This window comes from Populus alba, chromosome 18 (assembly GCF_005239225.2).
Source record: "Populus alba chromosome 18, ASM523922v2, whole genome shotgun sequence".
In the NCBI taxonomy this organism is placed as follows: domain Eukaryota; kingdom Viridiplantae; phylum Streptophyta; class Magnoliopsida; order Malpighiales; family Salicaceae; genus Populus; species Populus alba.
This window is the reverse complement of record NC_133301.1, coordinates 3,846,494-3,865,924: the sequence shown is the minus strand read 5'-3', so window position 1 is coordinate 3,865,924 and position 19,431 is coordinate 3,846,494. Positions and strand designations below refer to the sequence as shown.

General features: G+C 31.9%; 2 protein-coding genes across 5 annotated transcripts; both read right to left on the bottom strand.

Annotated features, from left to right (window-relative positions):
- Nucleotides 1-359: 359 nt before the first annotated feature.
- Nucleotides 360-3,514, bottom strand: LOC118053675 (uncharacterized). 3 transcript variants are annotated; one of them, XM_035065000.2, is made up of 5 exons: nt 3,146-3,514; nt 2,600-2,716; nt 2,417-2,487; nt 2,225-2,275; nt 360-787 (listed from the first exon to the last, which is right to left on the bottom strand). In XM_035065000.2, exons 1-5 carry the CDS (start codon nt 3,326-3,328, stop codon nt 730-732), a joined length of 480 nt encoding a protein of 159 aa, XP_034920891.1. In that variant the 5' UTR covers nt 3,329-3,514; the 3' UTR covers nt 360-729. The 3 variants fall into 3 exon arrangements, with proteins under 3 accessions (XP_034920891.1, XP_034920889.1, XP_034920890.1); XM_035064998.2 differs by having other exon boundaries at nt 360-780; XM_035064999.2 differs by lacking the exon at nt 2,225-2,275 and having other exon boundaries at nt 360-780; nt 3,146-3,512.
- Nucleotides 3,515-8,191: 4,677 nt separating this feature from the next.
- LOC118053667 (probable glycosyltransferase At5g03795) lies at nt 8,192-12,466 on the bottom strand. 2 transcript variants are annotated; one of them, XM_035064980.2, is made up of 5 exons: nt 12,153-12,466; nt 10,320-11,345; nt 10,094-10,224; nt 9,555-9,903; nt 8,192-9,167 (listed from the first exon to the last, which is right to left on the bottom strand). In XM_035064980.2, exons 2-5 carry the CDS (start codon nt 11,289-11,291, stop codon nt 8,496-8,498), a joined length of 2,124 nt encoding a protein of 707 aa, XP_034920871.1. In that variant the 5' UTR covers nt 11,292-11,345; nt 12,153-12,466; the 3' UTR covers nt 8,192-8,495. The 2 variants fall into 2 exon arrangements, with proteins under 2 accessions (XP_034920871.1, XP_073262503.1); XM_073406402.1 differs by having other exon boundaries at nt 9,699-9,903; nt 10,320-12,466.
- Nucleotides 12,467-19,431: the final 6,965 nt, after the last annotated feature.

Below are 19,431 nucleotides of genomic sequence, written 5' to 3'. Positions count from 1 at the left end.
ATACATGGGCTGTGGATGAATACTTAGCAGCTCAATCTGGAAGGAAAGAGTAGTGATGTAGAGCTTTAGGTCTGCATATTAGCCCCTCAATGCTAGATCAAAGACTAATTTCATAGCCCAGCCAGAAAAAGAGCAAGATCAGGTTAACAATTATGAATTGGGAATGCTCGGTAGGATTTAGCTAGCAATCTGTCTTGTGAAGTGATATTTCTTTCCAAGAAAAAATAAGACTGCTAACAATTAAATGTAAACCACTCCAAATTTTAAGCATAATTAAATGTTTCCTCTTCCAAATTTCCGAGAACATATTTTCATAAGAAGTTATTGGCATCATCGAGTTAAAATGGAAAAACAAGGAATGAACAAGAATTGGAAAATTTATCTACACTCTGTTTCCAGAAGTTCAAAAATTTAAAGAATGTCGCATTGTATCAGTTGTCTGGAAATCTTGCCTTTCTGAAGTTTAATGCAAAGAAATTTAAATGAAATTATTTCTAGAAACTTGTTGCACATACAAATGGAAATTTTATTTCTCACCCTTTCCTTCTTTTCGAACTTAAAATAAAGTCGTCGTCGTCACTGTCATTGCTGATTTTCCTCTTGGCTTTAGGGTCTCCATTCTTTGATGACTGTTGCTGCTTTTGAGAGCTCTCAGGTTTACTAGTGGATGGTTTGGTAGATTTAATGGGAGTTCCAAATCGTTGCATTTTTTGCTTTCTCTGTTTCTTCTCATGTGCCTTTTTGGCTCTCTCCGGGGATAGTAAGCCATGTTCCATCATCCTGCAGACTGAATTTTGTCACGCCTCTCAAACGAATTACATCCGAATTTATTAGTTGGATATCTAACGCAAGATATCCAGCCGAGGTGGAAAGGAAGATCATTTTAGCATAATTGTGTTCTTTGTATGTGTAAGATGCTTTGCTACCCCACGTCTAGATTTTCTTTAAAGGTACTGACATCTTTTCTTGGTCGTGTTTTTCCTCAAAAAAACGAAGTCCAAGAAATCATCACAAAGGAAAGTAAAATACTCATGGAGTAAGACAGACAAAGTCGATACGAGAGAGGATGACATTACCAGAAGTCTAAGAAACTAACTATTCCCTTAACAGGAGTTACCACAAGGAAAGAAAGAAGGTTCAAATGCTTTACTCACCGTGTACAGTTGAAATATTGAAAGAAGCAGGCCTAGGTAATTCACCTTTTAGCATTTAGGTTACCAGTCTTTTTCGACATATTTCAGTTTATTTCCAGCAGACTTCCATTCAAAGAGGGGATTACAAGCTCATAGGTGCAGAACTTCCAGCGAGGTATTACAATCCAGTATAGCAATGTAGGCTTCTAATGCATCTAAACACTTTATTGCACACATTTATTAACTGTATTGACGTAGAAATGCTTTCTTTGAAGGACATCACCAGCCTTTAATTAGCTGGGAGTCTAAGTTATGAAGATTATTGTAGGAAATCAAAATACCTAGACACAGTACTCCTTTTATTGATTCGAGACCTTACACTAACAGTGCACACACATTTATTTGTTTAAAACCTAACCTGTAACTCAGCTCATCCACACAAGTATTTTTAAACCGCACAGGGAAATAGTGTTGTCTTAATCACTAGACAAACCTGAAACAAGACCAAGGCCCTATAGTTACAGAAGCTCTAACCAACCAATAACAAGTGCAACATTTACTAGGAAACCAATTTTAACGAGGATTACTAACAAGTACTCCAATGTCAAGTAGGAAACCAACTCTGCTAGGAGAATAAATCCTGAGGACACAAGGATCGATTTAATTCCAACAATAATGAACTTGCATTACAGCACGAGAGTGCATTTAATCAGGCTCCATTGCATACTAGGTTTGCTAAAGGATTCGAAGTAAAACCAGTCAGATTTGGATATAATATCCAGCCCCAACTCCAAGCCTAAAATGTTCCAAGTCTTCTGACATGTGTATTCCTATGGATGGCTAAGAGTTCAGAGCTTCTATATTGTACAATGGTAACAAAGAAAAAAGGGACACAGGGCCACAGAATTCCCGAGAACCAAACGTAAAAAAATTTAATCCTTGTAAAGGTTAATGTTATCATTAAAAGGGATTCCTATGTGCTAATATGCATGCCAACTAAATGTTGCGTAATCCCAACAAAGGCTATGAAACAAATTAACTGAACAACCAAGGTCGTATGAACACTTTAACCAAGGACAAGAACTGCTTACTTAAGGTGAATAGAGGAACCAGAACGAGGATGGTTAAAAATCCCAATGAAACTGAGCAATACAACAAAAGATCGCAATGAGCACCAGGGTCAAGCTCAGGCCTCACTCCAACTTCGGGCAAGCACAAAATTAGAACAGCAAAGGGATTTTAAGAAATTCATTTAGAATCAAGTGGTTGATGAGGAAACTCACCAAAATTCTGCCATTTCACTAGTTGGAATCTGTTTAGACAAAGACTCGTAGAATATCCTAAGTGGTTCTCTCTGTCGAAAGAAATCGGCAGCAAACATAAGAATTAAAGACACTTTCCACATAAAAATTATAATCAGATTATCCAAACCAACAGCTCAAAATTATAAAATTTCAAAGCCAAACCTCTTCAGGAGGATCATATCTCTGGCCTGGCAAGGAGTATACTTTCTTCTGTCTCACTCTAGTGGTAGTGGTTGTCGTCGTAGTTTTTGACGAACTCGGTGCTGATTTTGATTTTACCTTGGGATTCAAACAAAATAGTAAACAGAACAAAAGATGATCAAGAACCCAGGAAAAACTAATATCCCAAAAATTAACCAAATCACTGCAGATTAATAAAAAAAAAAAAAAACCAACACAGAAGACACCATATTCACATAAATCAATCCATTTCAGTTTCTACACAATCAACTAACCAGATCAAGCAATAAACCCATATCATTCAATTAACTGGAAACATCCTTAAGAACCTCAAAACGCACATTCCACATTCCATTACATAAAAAGTAAACCAACGAAAACCCAGATCCAAAAGCTCACCAAATTGTGAAACCAATAATAAAAATAGCCACTTTATGATAACAACATAGCAGAAATGAAAATCTCAATAAACACACAATAAAAGATTAAAATAAAAAAAAAATTCGAGAGATGGGGTAGCTTAATTACCTCAGTTTTAGTTACAACTGAGATAGATTTATCCTTTGAATCAACAACAGATTGTTGTTGTTGTTTGTTTGAGCTCACAATTTTCTTAGCTTTCATCGAAGATTCAATCTTTCCTTTGGAACCATCAAAATTACTACTGCTTGGCTTCACTTTCACCACGCTTTGCTTGCTTTCTGTTGCCATTTCTATCTATCTGTCAATTAATCACTACTTCTTCTTTATCCTTTTTTTGGTCTTTGATTTCGATCTTAACAATCAAGAACCTTTGAAACTCAGAATTACCATAAAAAAAATACAAATTAAAGACAAAATTAGGTAGATAAAGAAAAACGTGTGAAGTTTGCCGTTTATTGCCTTTTTATGAAACTGTTTTTTTTTTCTTTTTTTCTTTAAGGTTGTTCTGTAGATAAAATAAACCGAATTTATGCATTTGTCCCTGTTGATTATGACGTGGATGAGATTAAGGGATGCTTGTGAAGGTTAAAATAGTCATTTGGAAAAGTCGCCGGTTTTTTGGTAAGGTTATGGTACGGGTGATGTCATTGTAAGAGTGAACGGTAATTTGGAATGTTGTCAAAACGGTGTCATAATGGGAAGAAAGATGTGATCCGACGGTTACCAGATGGAGAGCTCACAGATTTATTGCAAGAGTGTTTGCTTTAGAGTTTTAATGATGTTAGAGGTAAGAATCTTTCTTACACTGATTTTCACGTCAGTACAGTTACAACACGTGCTTCCTTACTTTCAACCGTAGGTTCTAATTCTATTCAAGAATTACAAATTAAAAAAAGAAATTACAAATTCTTTTCAAGGTTTATTTATTTAATTTTTCTTCAAGGCATATGTGAATTGAGTTTTCATGCACTGTGATTCAATTTCTACCCAGCAAAATGAAATTTTGAAAATCATTAGCTTTATGAGCTAGCCGTCAAGAATAAATTAAAATCAATTAATATAAGAAAATGAGTTGAAAATATAATTATAGCTTTTTTATAACTAAAAACTCTAGCTCATACTCTTCAAATGCAAATGCTGCCAAGATTTTTCATATTGGATGATTTTTGGTCAGCATTTAAACCTATAAATTTATTTCTTTCTTTTTTTATCATGGCGTGTCTGCAAGCATTCATTGTTTTCGTGAGACCTGTAAAATATGCAAGAAAAAAGCATGTATTTTATTTTGTTTATTATTGTAGGTAAACAAAAAGCAAGTGTTTCTTTGCCACTGCTAACATGCATTCAACCATGATTATTCTGGAAAGCTGTAAGAGATGTCAAGGAACAAATTCACCAGCTTAAAATCGGATGCAAACAAGCTTCAACATGTCTTTTCTTCACCTTTTAATTAATTCTCCAAGCTTAGGTATTAATATGAGTGAAAACTGGCTGTAACTGTCCTTGATGATGTTGCTGGGACTACAAATTTGCGTCTGTGGAAAGAGATGGCAACACTGTTCCAATCAGAGGAGGGATAAGGCATGGAAGCAGCAAGGTATCGTGTGCAGAAATAGAGATTTTAGGATCCGGAAACTAGATGCTTTAATCACCTCAAGCCTAGAGTAATGAGCGGAAACAATCGCTGCCTATGGATGAATTCTGGATTGACTAAAAAAAAACTTGAGCAGGTCTTATTCCAATATATCTATTGTACCAAACTGAGTGAAGAATCATATGAAATACATCATGCTAGTGCGTTTGGCACCGTGTTTCGAAAATGTTCTTGAAAAATATTGAAAATTTTTTATTTTCTTTACTTCAAATTAATATTTTTTTTTATGTTTTTAGATCATTTTGATGTACTAATATCAAAAATAAAATAAAAATATTATTTTAATATATTTTAAAATAAAAAATACTTTGAAAAAAAATAACTACCATTCTTCTAAACACACTTTAAAATACCAAAGAAAATGTTGTTGTACGTTCTTCATTCAATTAAGCATGCATCTCTATGTACTTCTCCTCTCATATTGAAAGGAGTATATTCTTCAAATTTGGTATATCCTTCTCTAAGACAATTACAGCAATGGATTCCCAATCTAAAACCTCGAAAATTGGAGGCACAAAGTTGTTACATATTATAACTAAAATCATTATTAGATTTAGCGGTTTTACTGACAGAAATTTCTATCAGGATTTACAATCATAGTACATTGATGGGTATTTTACAAAAATAGTTCGTTGAAAAAACTCTCATCGGTAATTTTTGTTATACTGGTGAGTCCATCAAAAATAAATTTACCAATGAATTTACAAATAAATAAAGCATGCCAAAAAAAACTTATCTGCTTCATTCCATCGGTATTTCCCTCGGGAAGTTTGTCATATAACCGACGGAATACCGTATGCAATTCCGTTGGTGTTTTTATTTATCTGTTGGTAAATATAACATATTACTAACAAAATACCATCTATAATTCCGTCAAAAAGTTAACAATAGCAGTGGCATTTACAGTAATTCTTTTCCAACTCTCTGGAATATATTGATGGAAGTGGTCCATTAGTAACCCGGTCATTAATATATATATATATATATATGAATTGAAGTAGAAAAATAAAAATCAAGTATTTATTACAAATTTAAACATTTGTATGTTCAAATACAATAAATCTAAAACAAATGTGGCGCTGGAGGTGGAGAAAGTTGGTCACCACCGGGACCGTGGAGTCAATAAGGAGGAGCACATGGACTACCCATTTGTGATCTCATCTCCATTACTACTTGATAGAGTTTTTCATAATCCACAGTGAGTCATTTATATTTTTCATTAAGATTGGCCATCTGATCTTGTATTCGTTAGTCTAACATCACCTCGAACTTGGAAGTTTAAGTGCTCAGAATAAATTACAAGCATCCAACGGTCAAAACCCCATAGATCATCAGCAAGTTTTCCATCGGTGTTCATGTTTATATTTGCTAAATTTCTAATAATGAACACACTCATAGAATATAGCTTCTATGATTTGTGGGGCTATTTACTTCATGACCTCTTAGACAAATGCACAACTTACTTCTCTTCATGTGTTGAATGTAGTGTTGGAAGTAAAGCAGGCGTGGTATAAGATCAACACAACAATGTATGGTCAAGAACTCAAGAATAAAAAGAAGATTAAAAGGAAAGTATACTTTTATTAAGTGTTTCTCTCTAAGCTCTCTTAGTTATTCTTTCTCTTTTGTACTTATTAATAATGTTGAATTACAAGCCTTTTTTAGGCATAAAGTTCTAGATAATCAAGGAATTAAACTAATGTAAGGAAATTCTCATTTAAACATGAATTGTATTCTATCAACTAAACTAGTCAATCATTTCTGAATTTTTCATCATTCAAAATCTAGTTTGCTTTTAACACCCCTCCTTAAACTTGATTACTTCATAACTCCCAATACATCTCTCATTTTGATTAAAAAATAAATCACAATAAATATATTTACGATTTAGTCTTGTGTATTTATATATTTGACTTCAACTTTCTTGTTTGCATTGCAATCTCACAAGTAATGAAATCTTGTGTTAATATGCTTACTTCTATCATGAAATACTGGATTCTTTGTTAATGTAATGGCTGATGAGTTATTCATAATTATTTTAGTAGACTTCTCTTATGGCATTCATAATTCATTCAATAATCTCCTTAGCCGTATGAAATGAAAAATACATAATGTAGTAGCTATATATTCAGCTTTCTATGTTGACAAAGTAACTATAGATTGCTTCTTTGAACTCTTTATGAATGTTGTGTCTCTCATATAGAAAATAAAACTTGTAGTGCTTTTTCTATCTGTATCTATAGCTTAATCACTATCACTACAACCCACAAGTTCAAAGTTATTAGAAAAACCATAGAATAAGCCAAAATCAATAGTATCTTTGATATACCAAAGAATTTGCTTCAAAACTTTGAAGTGTGTCATAATAGGTGTCTTTATAAACCTACTCACAAGTTTTATTCTAAAAAGAATATCCGAACAAATGAATGTCAAATATCTCAAACTTATAAAAGAAACATATTTTCAACCTAAAGCACCTAGAAACCAATTTCTTTTCAAAATCAACCTGGAAAACAATTTCTTTGTGATCTCCTATCTGGGTTTTTTTATGCATTTTCAAGGTTTAAAAAAAAAAACATCCAAGTCAAACTCTTCTCATCAAATGGAACCATTTAAAACAAAAGGCTAATGTTTTGGTGGCCAAAATCGAAGAAATGATATTTTTCTTCTCTCTGGACCGAATTTCGACTATTTTCTCTCTTTCATCTCACCCACTGAGAGCAGAAAAATAATGAAAATGAAGTTTGGTATCAAAATAAAATTTTTTAAAAAATTTAGAAAATCGGTCACCTTATAGCAAAAACATACAAGGGACAAAAATGTACTTCACAAATAAATTTGAATGCACCACCCATATTACCCTTGTTTTGCACTTTAGTCCTCTATTTTTTAAACCCTCACCCACCAAAAAAAAAAATCAATTAGGCTCTAATTTGAGCTCAATTGTATTAAAATCAAGTTTGAAAATTTGCAAATATTACATTATTATAATTTACAATAAAATATGAAAGGATAAACAGTTGTGTATAATAAAAACATCACATTATTTAGCTTTATATATAATATAATATGGGAGATGTTTGAAATATTTTTTATGCATGAATATACCGATAAGGCCAAAACGGATGAATTAACCAATGCTTGTCCATAATTAATAATAATGTTATCTATAATGCACATGGTGATTACAAGTTACTTTCAAGTTTGAAGTATGATTTATCACTTAATCATGCAAAACTAATTGCTATTGCTACCGTCATTAACCATTTACATGTGACGAGTTAATTATAAATATCATTTCCTAGTTTATTTACATCTGTGTTTAGCTTTAATAGGGTTTATTATTATTATTATTATTATTATTATTATTATTATTATGCTGCCACTGAGGAATTTCATTTACTGATAGATAACAGGAAAATAAATATCCTTTCCTTTTTCATGTTTTAGACAGGCATTGCTAGAAATAAAAGTTTCAAAAGTGGAACACAGCACACTGAGGCGAAGACTCAGATTGTGATATCATCCGTAAATTTCAACAAGATCAGATACATGTTCAAGTGAGTGAATATGAAGAACCTTTTACAGCAAGGAAAAGGAGAGGCATATACAGCATAGTAACTTTATTTTGCCAAAATCTATCTACAGAAAAATACAAATGTAATAACTATGTAAGATCAGAATTCATCTATTTCCACCTGTCCATGTAACCTGTTCTGTGTTTTCACTTCCCCACAAGGGGGTTCTTTCAGGCCGCCTCCATTGAAATGAACATCTATATCAGCAATTATTTTTTTTTGGTTATCTTGGGTGCACTTGGAAAACTCTGTTGTACCAGACAGAGTGGAGAATCATATGAAATATATCGTATTTCACAGGTCTAGCATGCCAAAGAAAATGCTGTTGTACCTTTTTGACCCTCATCTGCATCTCACGATATTTGTTCTCCGGTATTGAAAGGAGTATATTCTTCAAGTTCGGAATGTCCTTCTCCAGAACAAAAACAGCAAAGGATTCCCAGTTCAAAACCTCAAAAAATGGAGGCACGAAATTGTCAGATATGATCACGGGAACACATTCATAGAAAATGGACTCTACAACTCGTGGACTATTGACTTCGAAACCTTTTGCACAGATGCAGTACTTGCTGCTCTTCATGTACTGTGGGTAGTTCATTTTGCCTCGGCCCTTGACCTTAGGCAATTTACCAAATACTTTTATATCAGGATCTTTATTTCCCCAGTGCTGTAACAGAATTGGCCGTAGATAGCCATGCATGCTACCTGCAAAGAAAGCCAAGATTGATCTCTTGGAAGCAGGTTTGCCTCCAAGATCTCTTAGAAGGTTCTGAGGTGTTCTCACGGTCGTCTCTGGCAGAGCTGCATCTTTGCCAAAAACAAAACCACCTTTAGCATCAGAATTGCAGAGGGCCCTAATGCAATTGGCCATATGTTGTCTTGTTTCAGATGGCGCCTGAGAAAAACATGGTTATTAGGCAACAGAATTGATGTAATTAGGATGTCCTAAAAACTGAAAATCATTCCAGTTGACTGCGTGCGGATATTCAACTTACACATCCAGCCTTTAGGACAAAAATACACTTCAATATCGTAAACTCAAGAAGTAATAGGAAAAAAGTCCAAGAAAAAAAATTGTACTGGTCATCACCCAATAATCTTATGTGAACCATGACATGCAACAAATAGTTTTCATACAAGAAAATACTTTAAGAAACCAAAAAAGATTACTAGATATTACATAAAAGGAGATGGCATTACTTTAAATGCTGCATGACTCGAAAAGCTTCAAGATTCATTCAAATGGAAAATTGTAAATCTAAAGGAAGCTTGAAGAGCCTACCCAGTCATGACAAGCAACAAGAAAGTGATCAGCACCTCGAGTTCTGTTCCAAAAAGGATATTTTGCCGAGATCATATCCAAGTAGTTCTTCAAATATTGTATGAGGTTCTTATGACTGTGTGAATTAGGAACATACAAAGTTACCTCCAAGTTTCGAGAACTGAAAGGTAAGTAAAACAGGTGGGATTTTTTGGGGTCTTTTGTAACAAATTTTTTGTTAGCCTCTAGCAGTTTCATGAACCATCCCTCAGAAGCATATATACCCTTGAGCGGGGGCTGATGTAATATAGGCCTTTCTCCTTCCTTGTAGATATATACTTTCAGGATGTCCTCCATTAATTCATAGCTCCTGCAATAAACGTTGCAAAATTTTACTATCTAATCTCTCTTCGCTTGAATGTTTTTGCTTGAGCTACTCTAATTGCTATGTTCATGGGCAAACTGCTAGAATGAAAAGTGTGTATCTTTAAGAATAGAACAAATTATGTGTGCATGCGCACTTAAAGCAGAAGGGAGGCTTTCAATTTTAATGAGCTTACTTTTTGAACATGGAGATATTCCGATAAAGAGGAGCATAAAGCATGGAATCACTCTCCACAAGAGGTGCCTTCTGAATCTGTGATTTTGCATTTAGCAGCTCTTGGTCTACTGCTGAAGGCCATCGTGGTCTCTACAAACAAATTGGCAGCAAGAAGAGAAAAGTTAATGTAACTATCTCAAAAAATTTAATCCCTTACATAATTCAGAGCAGAGTTTTATACATACTCTTGAAATAGGAGAAGACCAACTTTGAAGCTGCAAATTGTTCATCTCAGATATTGAAATCACTGCTGGGGAAGGCGTATGAGATTCTTTCTTCACCTCATGAACAGAAGTGACAGAAGTATTATTCTGCAATGAAGTAGAATTATTCAACTGTTCCCCTGCTTTCCCATCATTTTCTAAACCATGTGATGCATCTTTATCCATCTTAGATGTATTCGACTCAACAGGAACAACAGGAGCCAAAGTTCTAGGCTCTGCATTCCTTGGGATTGCTATATTAGATGGGGAATCCACTGGTGGTAATGCTGGGGCAATGGGTGTAATTCCAGCTTGTGAGGTTCCTATATTTTCTGATGTGGAAGTGATGTTTTCTCGAGAAAGGCTTCTGTCAGTTTCTATTGAAGCAGATCCATTACCAGAACGGTTGAGTTCCAGTGTGGAATTCTCATTTTGATCTAGCAACTGCTCAGGTGAAGATTCCCTACCATGGTTGTCTATTCCCAAGGACTTGTTCAAGCCTTTGATTCCTTCTGATCCAACATCATTATTTACATAGAATGTGGAATTTGTATTTGTATCTACGAACTCATCCAGTGAAGACTCCTCTCCCCGGCTGTCCACCAGAGAAGATTCATTCATACCTCCGCTTCCTTCTGATACAACACCATTATTTACATTTGCTGGGGTTTCAGTTCCATGATTATCACCAGTCTCTTGACCACCAGCAGTGTAGTTCAAACCATTTGATTGAGTCACATTGCTAAGCATTTCATGTGTTGACGAGGCACCATGAGGTAACAAGCTACTATTTCCTGCTCTTTGATCCTTTTGAGCAGAAGGCAAGGATGATATAATGTTTCCATATGGCAATTCAAAATGTTGGAATGTTAACACCACAGCTACTATCACACCTATAAACCATAGCAATTTCCCAATTTCTATTGTACAGGGATATCGAAATTCTTGGCCCATCAGAAAACAACTTGATTAAACACGCTAGCTGACTTTCAATACTCAATATCATCCCTGCACATCGTTTCCAATCCTTCACTTAAATAAAGATGAAGTACATTTCATAAACATAGATGAACTTAATACCCAAAGCACTAACTCTTTAAATACAACCAGTAATCAAATCTATTGTAGAAAACGTGATTGAAATGCAGCTGCATTGTTAACAGAAATTGAAGAAAGTTCAACTATGTTATTGTACAATGAAAAAAGCAGATCAATTGGAATAAATTCTTCGATCTATACACTGAAGCAGCAAGCAGTTCACAGTACAGGTTTATCAACATTGAGCGGAGACTCAAAAATTAAAACATTAATGAAAAATAAAAATAAAAACTGTATAGTCTTACATTCAACGCAATGAATGTTCTTGAGAAACAACAGAATTAAAAAGATTTAAGGCATTTTACAGAAGACAAAGGCTGTAGAGACAAACAAAACAAGAAGTTATAAAATATAGAAAAAGAAGGAATTCCCACTTGCAGGTAAAAAAGAAGAAAAAACAAAATCCTTCAATAAAGAAACAGAGATAAAATCGTACACTAATGATTAGCTGTTTACTTACTTTCCAAACAAGTATGAACCAACACTCTAATTTCACACAGATCCCACTAAAGAAAGAAGAATTCCCGAATGAAACATCATAATTGCCAAAATCAACATGCAATATACTAAAAAGAAATCAATTTAATCGCCAATCACGACCACACAAATCTCTTTCTTTGCCAACAAGAAGCAACCGTCACCATATTCACACAAACCCCACATAAAAATTTCTACCATAATAGCCAAAAGAAACAAATCAAAGTCCCAGAAGATTACCAGAGACAGGGGCAGAGGTGTGGTTGCTTTTTTCAGTAATACACGCTAGCTCTCTACATAAAAAGGGAAAGAAAACGCAGTAAAGGAAAGGAGGAGTGCCCTTTTGTCGAAGGGTCACTAGCGCCAGTTGTTAAAACAACGAACCAGATCCCAAGTTCTTATAGTCCTTTTAATTAATATTTTTTTCGTGTTTAGCCACCAAACAGTAATAATTAAGGTTAGATTAGTGAAACTTAACGACCGCTAATTAAAATAAGATTAGAATAGAAAGTGAGAGTGAAGTTCTTTCATTTGCGTGTTAACTCACCCTGCTTCTTCGTGGGCGTTTGGTAATGAGGTTGCGTCTGCGTTTTAAACAAAACGCAGATGCAACCCGTTTGGTAAATATAAAAAGCAACTTATTATTCATGGGTCCCACACTGTTTTTGCGTTCAAAACGCTGGGTAAAGAAAAGCAGACGAATCCTGCTTCTTGCGCACTTCATGCAAATTAGCATGAATAGTGGATAGTCATGCTCCACTGTTCATGCTAATTAATTAGCATGAACAGTGGAGCATGACTATCCACTGTTCATGCTAATTAATCCGTTCTCCTATTTGTTCAGAAAAGAAAACGAAAGACCACTTTGTAAATATTTTTTATTATGGTTAAAAGGAACAGTGTAGCATGCTACACTGTTCCGGTCCGACCAGTTTCGGCCAGACCGGTCCCAAGATCAAAATATATTGAACTATGTCCGACTCGGTAAAATAAAAAATAAAAAATATGTTTTATTTTTTAATTGTGTTTTATTCAAAAAACTAGTGTTTAACATTATTCAATGATACTATATAAATTAGACAAAGATCGCTTGATGACGTAACATTTGCAGAATTTAATTGTAATTTCAATTTTTTTCCTGATTATATTTTACCTGATATTGTTACGTGCTTAAAAAAAAAAAAAAACTATAGTCCTTGTCAAATGTATTTCATACATAGTGGAATTGTAGATAGTTTAATGGAATAATAAAAAATATTTTATATAAAATATTATTTATTTCATAATGTAATAACAATATTTAAATCTATAATATTTAAATTAAAAACCATCAATATTAATAATATTTTTTTAAAATTATTTTATAACCTCAATTTCAAAAGCATTATTAACCAAACACATTAAATTATTTTTTGCTCAACCTCAATTTTAACCACAGTTTTAACCAAACACCTATTTTTTCAAACCAACCTCAATTAAAAGTACTTTTTATAAAACAACTTTTTTCAAACCACAACCACAACAGCTACCGCAATACCAAACACACCCCGTCTTCCTCAACTGCTTTAGAATAGTCGCATCTTTGCCAGAACGAAAGATTCATTTGTTATTTCAGCTTTTGCAGTACTCCACGAGCGTTTCGGCACGCTACAAGTTTACGTGTGTGGGGACGTTTCAGCAAATCAGTGGATTATGTCAGAATTTTTGTTTTTTTAGGATGGGACGTTTCAATAGCCATCAAGGCTTTGTTTTCTTTTTCTTTTTTTTCTTTTATAAAGGTGTAGTTGTGTTTTTTTAAAAAGACTATACTGTAATAATATTTTTTTTAATTTTTAAAATTTATTTTTAATATTAGTATGTTAAAATAATTAAAAATTCAATAAAAATAAAAATTATCAAGAAATTGTGAACACGTCCAAAATGATCTAAATTAAAGATTTTTTTTCAGTTTTCAAAAAACTTGCTTGCATGTTATTTGCTTCTCTTTTTTTTTTGGTTTCATTATTAAGTTTAAACAAACTAGGATTGAGTTCTTAAAAAATATATCTCCTTCACAAAAAAAAAAAAATCTTTAAATGTTTGTTTGAAAATGTGGTTGTGATTGTTTTTTAAAGTACTTTTCTTATTGAAATGTATTAAAATAATTTTTTTTATTTTTTTAAAATTAGTGCCTCAAAACAATTTAAAATATACAAAAAAAATTAATTTTTAACAAAAACTAAATTGAATTTTTATGAAACGCAGTTTACATCGCGTTCTCAAACAATGCCTTTTTAATTTTACATCAGGAGAGTGGATGAGATTTTTAAATCCCAATTTTTATTTGTAATTTATTGCTTTTTTTTTAATTTCTCTAACTTTTTAAGGGATTGTTATAGACATATTCCTTCATAAGTGAATTTTTATAACACATCCACAAAATAAACACTATCCATCATTGAAAAATTGTAACTTATAGTGACCACCTAAAAAACAATGTTTTTATTATTTTTTAGATATTGATAAAAATAATAGATTCCTTGCTCAATGATAAGAGATATCTACCAACTAGCATGTACATGCTTAAATTTTATATTTAAATAATTTTAAATACGCATCACCCATATTAATTTGATGTATTGAGATTCAAATATTAAAAGTCCAAGAATAGAGCAAACCACTAGACTAATCGCTTAGAGTTAAAAAGAAAAATGAAGTTAAGAAGATTGTGTTGTAATTAAGAAAATGGACTCTTATTTTTTTATTACTTATAAGAAATAATTTCTAACAAAAAAAAAAAAACAGATATTCGAAAAAAGTGATAGCGTTTATTGATCCTTCCATTTTCAATAAAATAATCCAAATATTTAAGTTTTGAGTTCCATTTATTGCATTTAAAAGCTACTTTTTTTGCTATTTAAAAAAAAAAAGTGATCAAGAGATTTTTTAACTAGCTTTTTTACAATGAAACTAAGTTCATATTTTCAGTCCAATTAAAATTATATATGTCAAGATCATAAAATTTATGAGAGTTTTACTTATAAGAACATGACATCAAATTTAAAATTTGGTAGGTAATAAGAAAACATAGCATACCAACCCTTGAAGTCTCTTGTTCTTGCATCAAAAGAGCCTATGTGTTACAGGGTTAAATTAGTCATGGGAATGCTGACAAAAATAGTGTTGGGATGACACAACGAGACAATGTCAAAATCAGAGCACTGATGAGATCGACAGCATCAACAAAATTGACATGAATGGCAGCATGCATTGACAGTGGCAGTGTGGATGAGAGTTGACAGATTTGACAATAGTGTATGTCTAGCGATTCAACAGCATTGGTGTATTGGCGCAATGGGCTAATAAGACTAGAAGCTTCAAAGATGAACAGTCCAAAGCATGCAAACACCTATTATGGCAACATGGGAGTTGGCAGAAAGGACAGCTGACTTGTTGGGTGGCAAGCCATGGAAGAAGCAGCAATTAGGGGCAGTTATCAGCAGGCAAAACTAACCAAACATGGTACGTGTCTTGGGGGGTTGTTTTGTTGTAATCTTCCATGTTATTTCCCTTGTAAATATGTTGTATATATGGGTGTATCATGCAATGTTCTGTGCAGGATGCTAGAGTAGAACATTTATGCATAGCACACACACAAACGGATTTGTGTATAACCTTTGTTGACGAGGCTAATAAAGGCTGGAATTGATTATTATAATAAGCGTGCTTGGTTATGTTCATATTCATTTGTGTGTTCCGTTTGTTTACAATGCTAAAAAAGTGTGAGTAATCTCTTGTGTTTGTGGAATAAACTAGTTGTTAATAAACATGAGTGAATCAATGAGTAAAAAAACCGAATCTAATGAGACTAGATTGTCATATGAGACAAAAAATTTCAACAAGAAATTAACTCATGACACTATGAGATGTCCTTTATCTCACTTTCCCTTTCTTAATGCATTGCCTGCCTAAAAATGTGTGGTTGTGTTTTTATAGTTGATTATTTGCTTTTTATAATAAACTTTTTAAGGATTGATGGTTTTATAATTAAATAGTTTTTTGTATACTTGTTGTTTCATCAATTATTACATGAGTGTTTACACTGCGGTTGGACATGTATTTCTTTTTTGAATTGTTTTAAATTATTTTTTATTTATTTTTGAATTGTTTTAATATTTTAATATTAAAAATTATTTTAAAACATTTCTAATAAAAAAAATATTTAAAAAAAAAAAATTATTCTAAACACCCCCCCTTACGTGAATGATCATCATTGAATAACTGTAATTTCTAGAAACTGTCTAAAAACTAATGCTCGGTCAACTGAAAAAAGATAATGAAGTAAGAAATAATAATAATAATAATAATAATAATAAAGTGTTTAATAGTTAAGGAAATAGACGTTTTTTTTTACTTTTAGGATTTATGAATCGTTGATTACATAGCAATATAAAAAGATTTTTCTAAACGTCTCTTTGGGATTCCTGCATAAATGAAAATTATACTTAAAATTATTTTTTTATATATTTTTATATTATTTTGATGTTTTAATATCAAAAATAAATTAAAATATTTTAATATATTTTTAAATAATTTTTTTTTTAAATAACTACTAACACAATTCTTATCATTCCTCTTTTAATTCTGACAAGATTGATGTTATCATGGAGAGACTAAAGAGACAGAACAGTTTTATTGAGATATAAAATAAAATATTGGTCTGAAAGCAATAATTATAAATCTAAACAAAAGCAAAATATTCTACTTCATCCTTTATGGTTTTAATTAAGAGAAAACCCTTATGACAAGAACTACCTTAATTGTTTAATTTTAGGAGAATAATGACTTTTATATAAAAATAAAACCCCACGAAGAGTGCTCTTAAATTAAATTGAGATTCGGGACCAACAACGCATTAAAGTATTAAACAGATTAATTTTTATTCATAAATAACCCAATAGCGTTGACTTGAATATTTCAACGCTGAGGGAAGGGCGAAACGAAGAGCATCATCAATAAAAAGAATAGGGCCACGAGATACCAAAAAAAATGTGGACAAATCCCAGAAGGGCAGTCATAAGGGTGTTCAAGACACGGGCAGCCCTTGCAAATGGCCTTGCCCGCCACGCTGATGGGAAGTTGCTGCCACAAAAGCAAAATATTCTAACTTCTCCAGAGAGTGAACCCAAACGGACGTGACGCCGCAGAAGTCGCAAGAGAGGTTTTTTTTTAAATAAAAATCTAATAATACGGTTACTAGTAATTAGCAATGAAAAACCTACTCAAAACCAATTAGTTTTTTTTTAAAAAAACAATCTCAATTTTTATAATTTATAAAATTAAAAAAAAATGATTCTGATTAATTCAAGTCAACCAATATAACTTGGGGATCAGAACTTGCTATGAGTTGATACCCGGGTTTGGCGTTACAAGCATGTAATAGATAACTTTTAAAACTCGTGATATAGGGCATTAGAATAGAAATACCATACATGGAAAAAAAAAAATCAATCCTCAATAAATCAAATATTGAATGATGAAATTAGAGAAAAAAATCAATTACACAAAAAAATCTAAAATTAAAAATAAAATAAAAGAATTAGGATGAAAATCAAAATAAAAATAAATTAAAGGTTGAGAACAATTATTTGATTGGAGGATTAAATTGAAAATAGAAAAAATTAACAAAATGACCACAAAAAATAGAACGAGCGCCAAATTATAGCCTTGAAAGAGTTGAATAAGCCGGTTTTATTTTAATGAGATGAAAAAAAAAATATGACAATGATGATAAATGGGTATTTTTAAAGAAAAATAATAATGATAATCTCAAAAAAAAAATCTTGGGAAGCATGTAAATGAAACAAAAAAGAGAGGACAAAAAGCAACTAAAGCAAATCCAAGGCTTCGTGATAAATAAGCAAACAACATAATAAGAGGTAAGCAAACTTGGGTTAACCTTCAAAATATACGACCCTAGTGATAAGATTGGAATAACCATATATATTACATATTTAAAACTTATCCCGACTCAATAGTTTGACCTGTAACCCAGGTGATTTGAGGTCTAAACCAAGTTAAGTTTCAATAAAAATTGAGGGAGGATTAACATGATATCATTTGGGGGAAAAATTAGGTTGACTTGCAACTCAATTATCCTTAAACAAACCTACTAAAACCCCTTTGATATATATTTTTTAATGAAAATAAAAAACTTTCACAAAAAATTTAAGAAAAAAAATCAGAAATCAAAACAATATGATAGAATGGGTAAGAAAATGTGCCAAATTGAAATTAAAGGACTAAATTAAAAACAAATAAAACTTCTATAAAAATATTCAAAAAGAAAAATTAAAAATCAAAAAAATAAGAATTGAAATTAAAAAGACAAGTAAAAAGGGATTGCAATTTTTTAGTAAAAGAGAAAAAAAAAAACGAAAAAAAAAAAACAACTGGCAACAAACCACCACACTTATGACCACACACACCATACCTAATGGAAAAAGATGTGGTGGCGCATTCAATAAGACAATACTGTTCAGTCACCAGGAGGCATTGTACCCATCACCTAAAGGGTGTGGTGCCTCACACTTACTAACTCGTAGTAAGCATACCTCATCAACTTTTTTGAATAAAAAAAAATATTTTGATGAAAAGTAAAAATATTATTCTATTATGGTAGCAAATAGAAAAATACAAGGTGGCATGCCAACTTTTTTGAATAAAAAAATACTTTGATTTTTTTTCTCATATTATCAAAGAAATATTTTTTAATAATTATTTTATTCATTTTACATGAGTTGATAAATAAGATAAGAGTTAAGTGGATATAAATAGATATACTAGTTAACAAAATTAAAGTTATGTTTCCTATAATATCATATTTCTATTGTCATAATTTTGTACATATTTAAGATTTGACATATATGGACTTCATTAAAAAAATGTATTTAGGAAATAAATTGAAGTTATTGTAAAATATGAGTACAAAAAAAATTCAACTAATGACTTATTCTAAGAAAACAAAAATCAAATGCAAGGATAAAGTAAAAATTTTTAAGAAATTCAGGTAACAAATTTACATATATAAAACATTTCATACTATAAATAGCCAACACATATCATCATTTAACATTATTGGTGACAATAAAACATTTCATACTATAATTCTAAAGATTTTTCTATAGAACGAGTATAATTTTTATTTAATAATTGAATCAAGCTAAAATTTTGATAATAAATTTTAGAAACATTGTTTTTATGATTTTTTTAGGATATTTTAATAGTATATAAGTTGCGTAGATAATATATTTTTAGATAGAATTATGTTTTTTCATGCTTGCTATTTTTTTATATTGTTTTCGCCAAGGGTGGAAGACTTGAAATAAAAGGAGAAGATGATATGCGTGCACCATAAAATAAGGGCACCATAAAATTTCCCTACCCCTCCTTTGCCCTGGTGTAGCTTTGTTGGGCCTTTGTTCCCTCTATTTAACCAAACAAGAAAAGGAAACTTGCCATTCAAAATCAAAACCTTCAA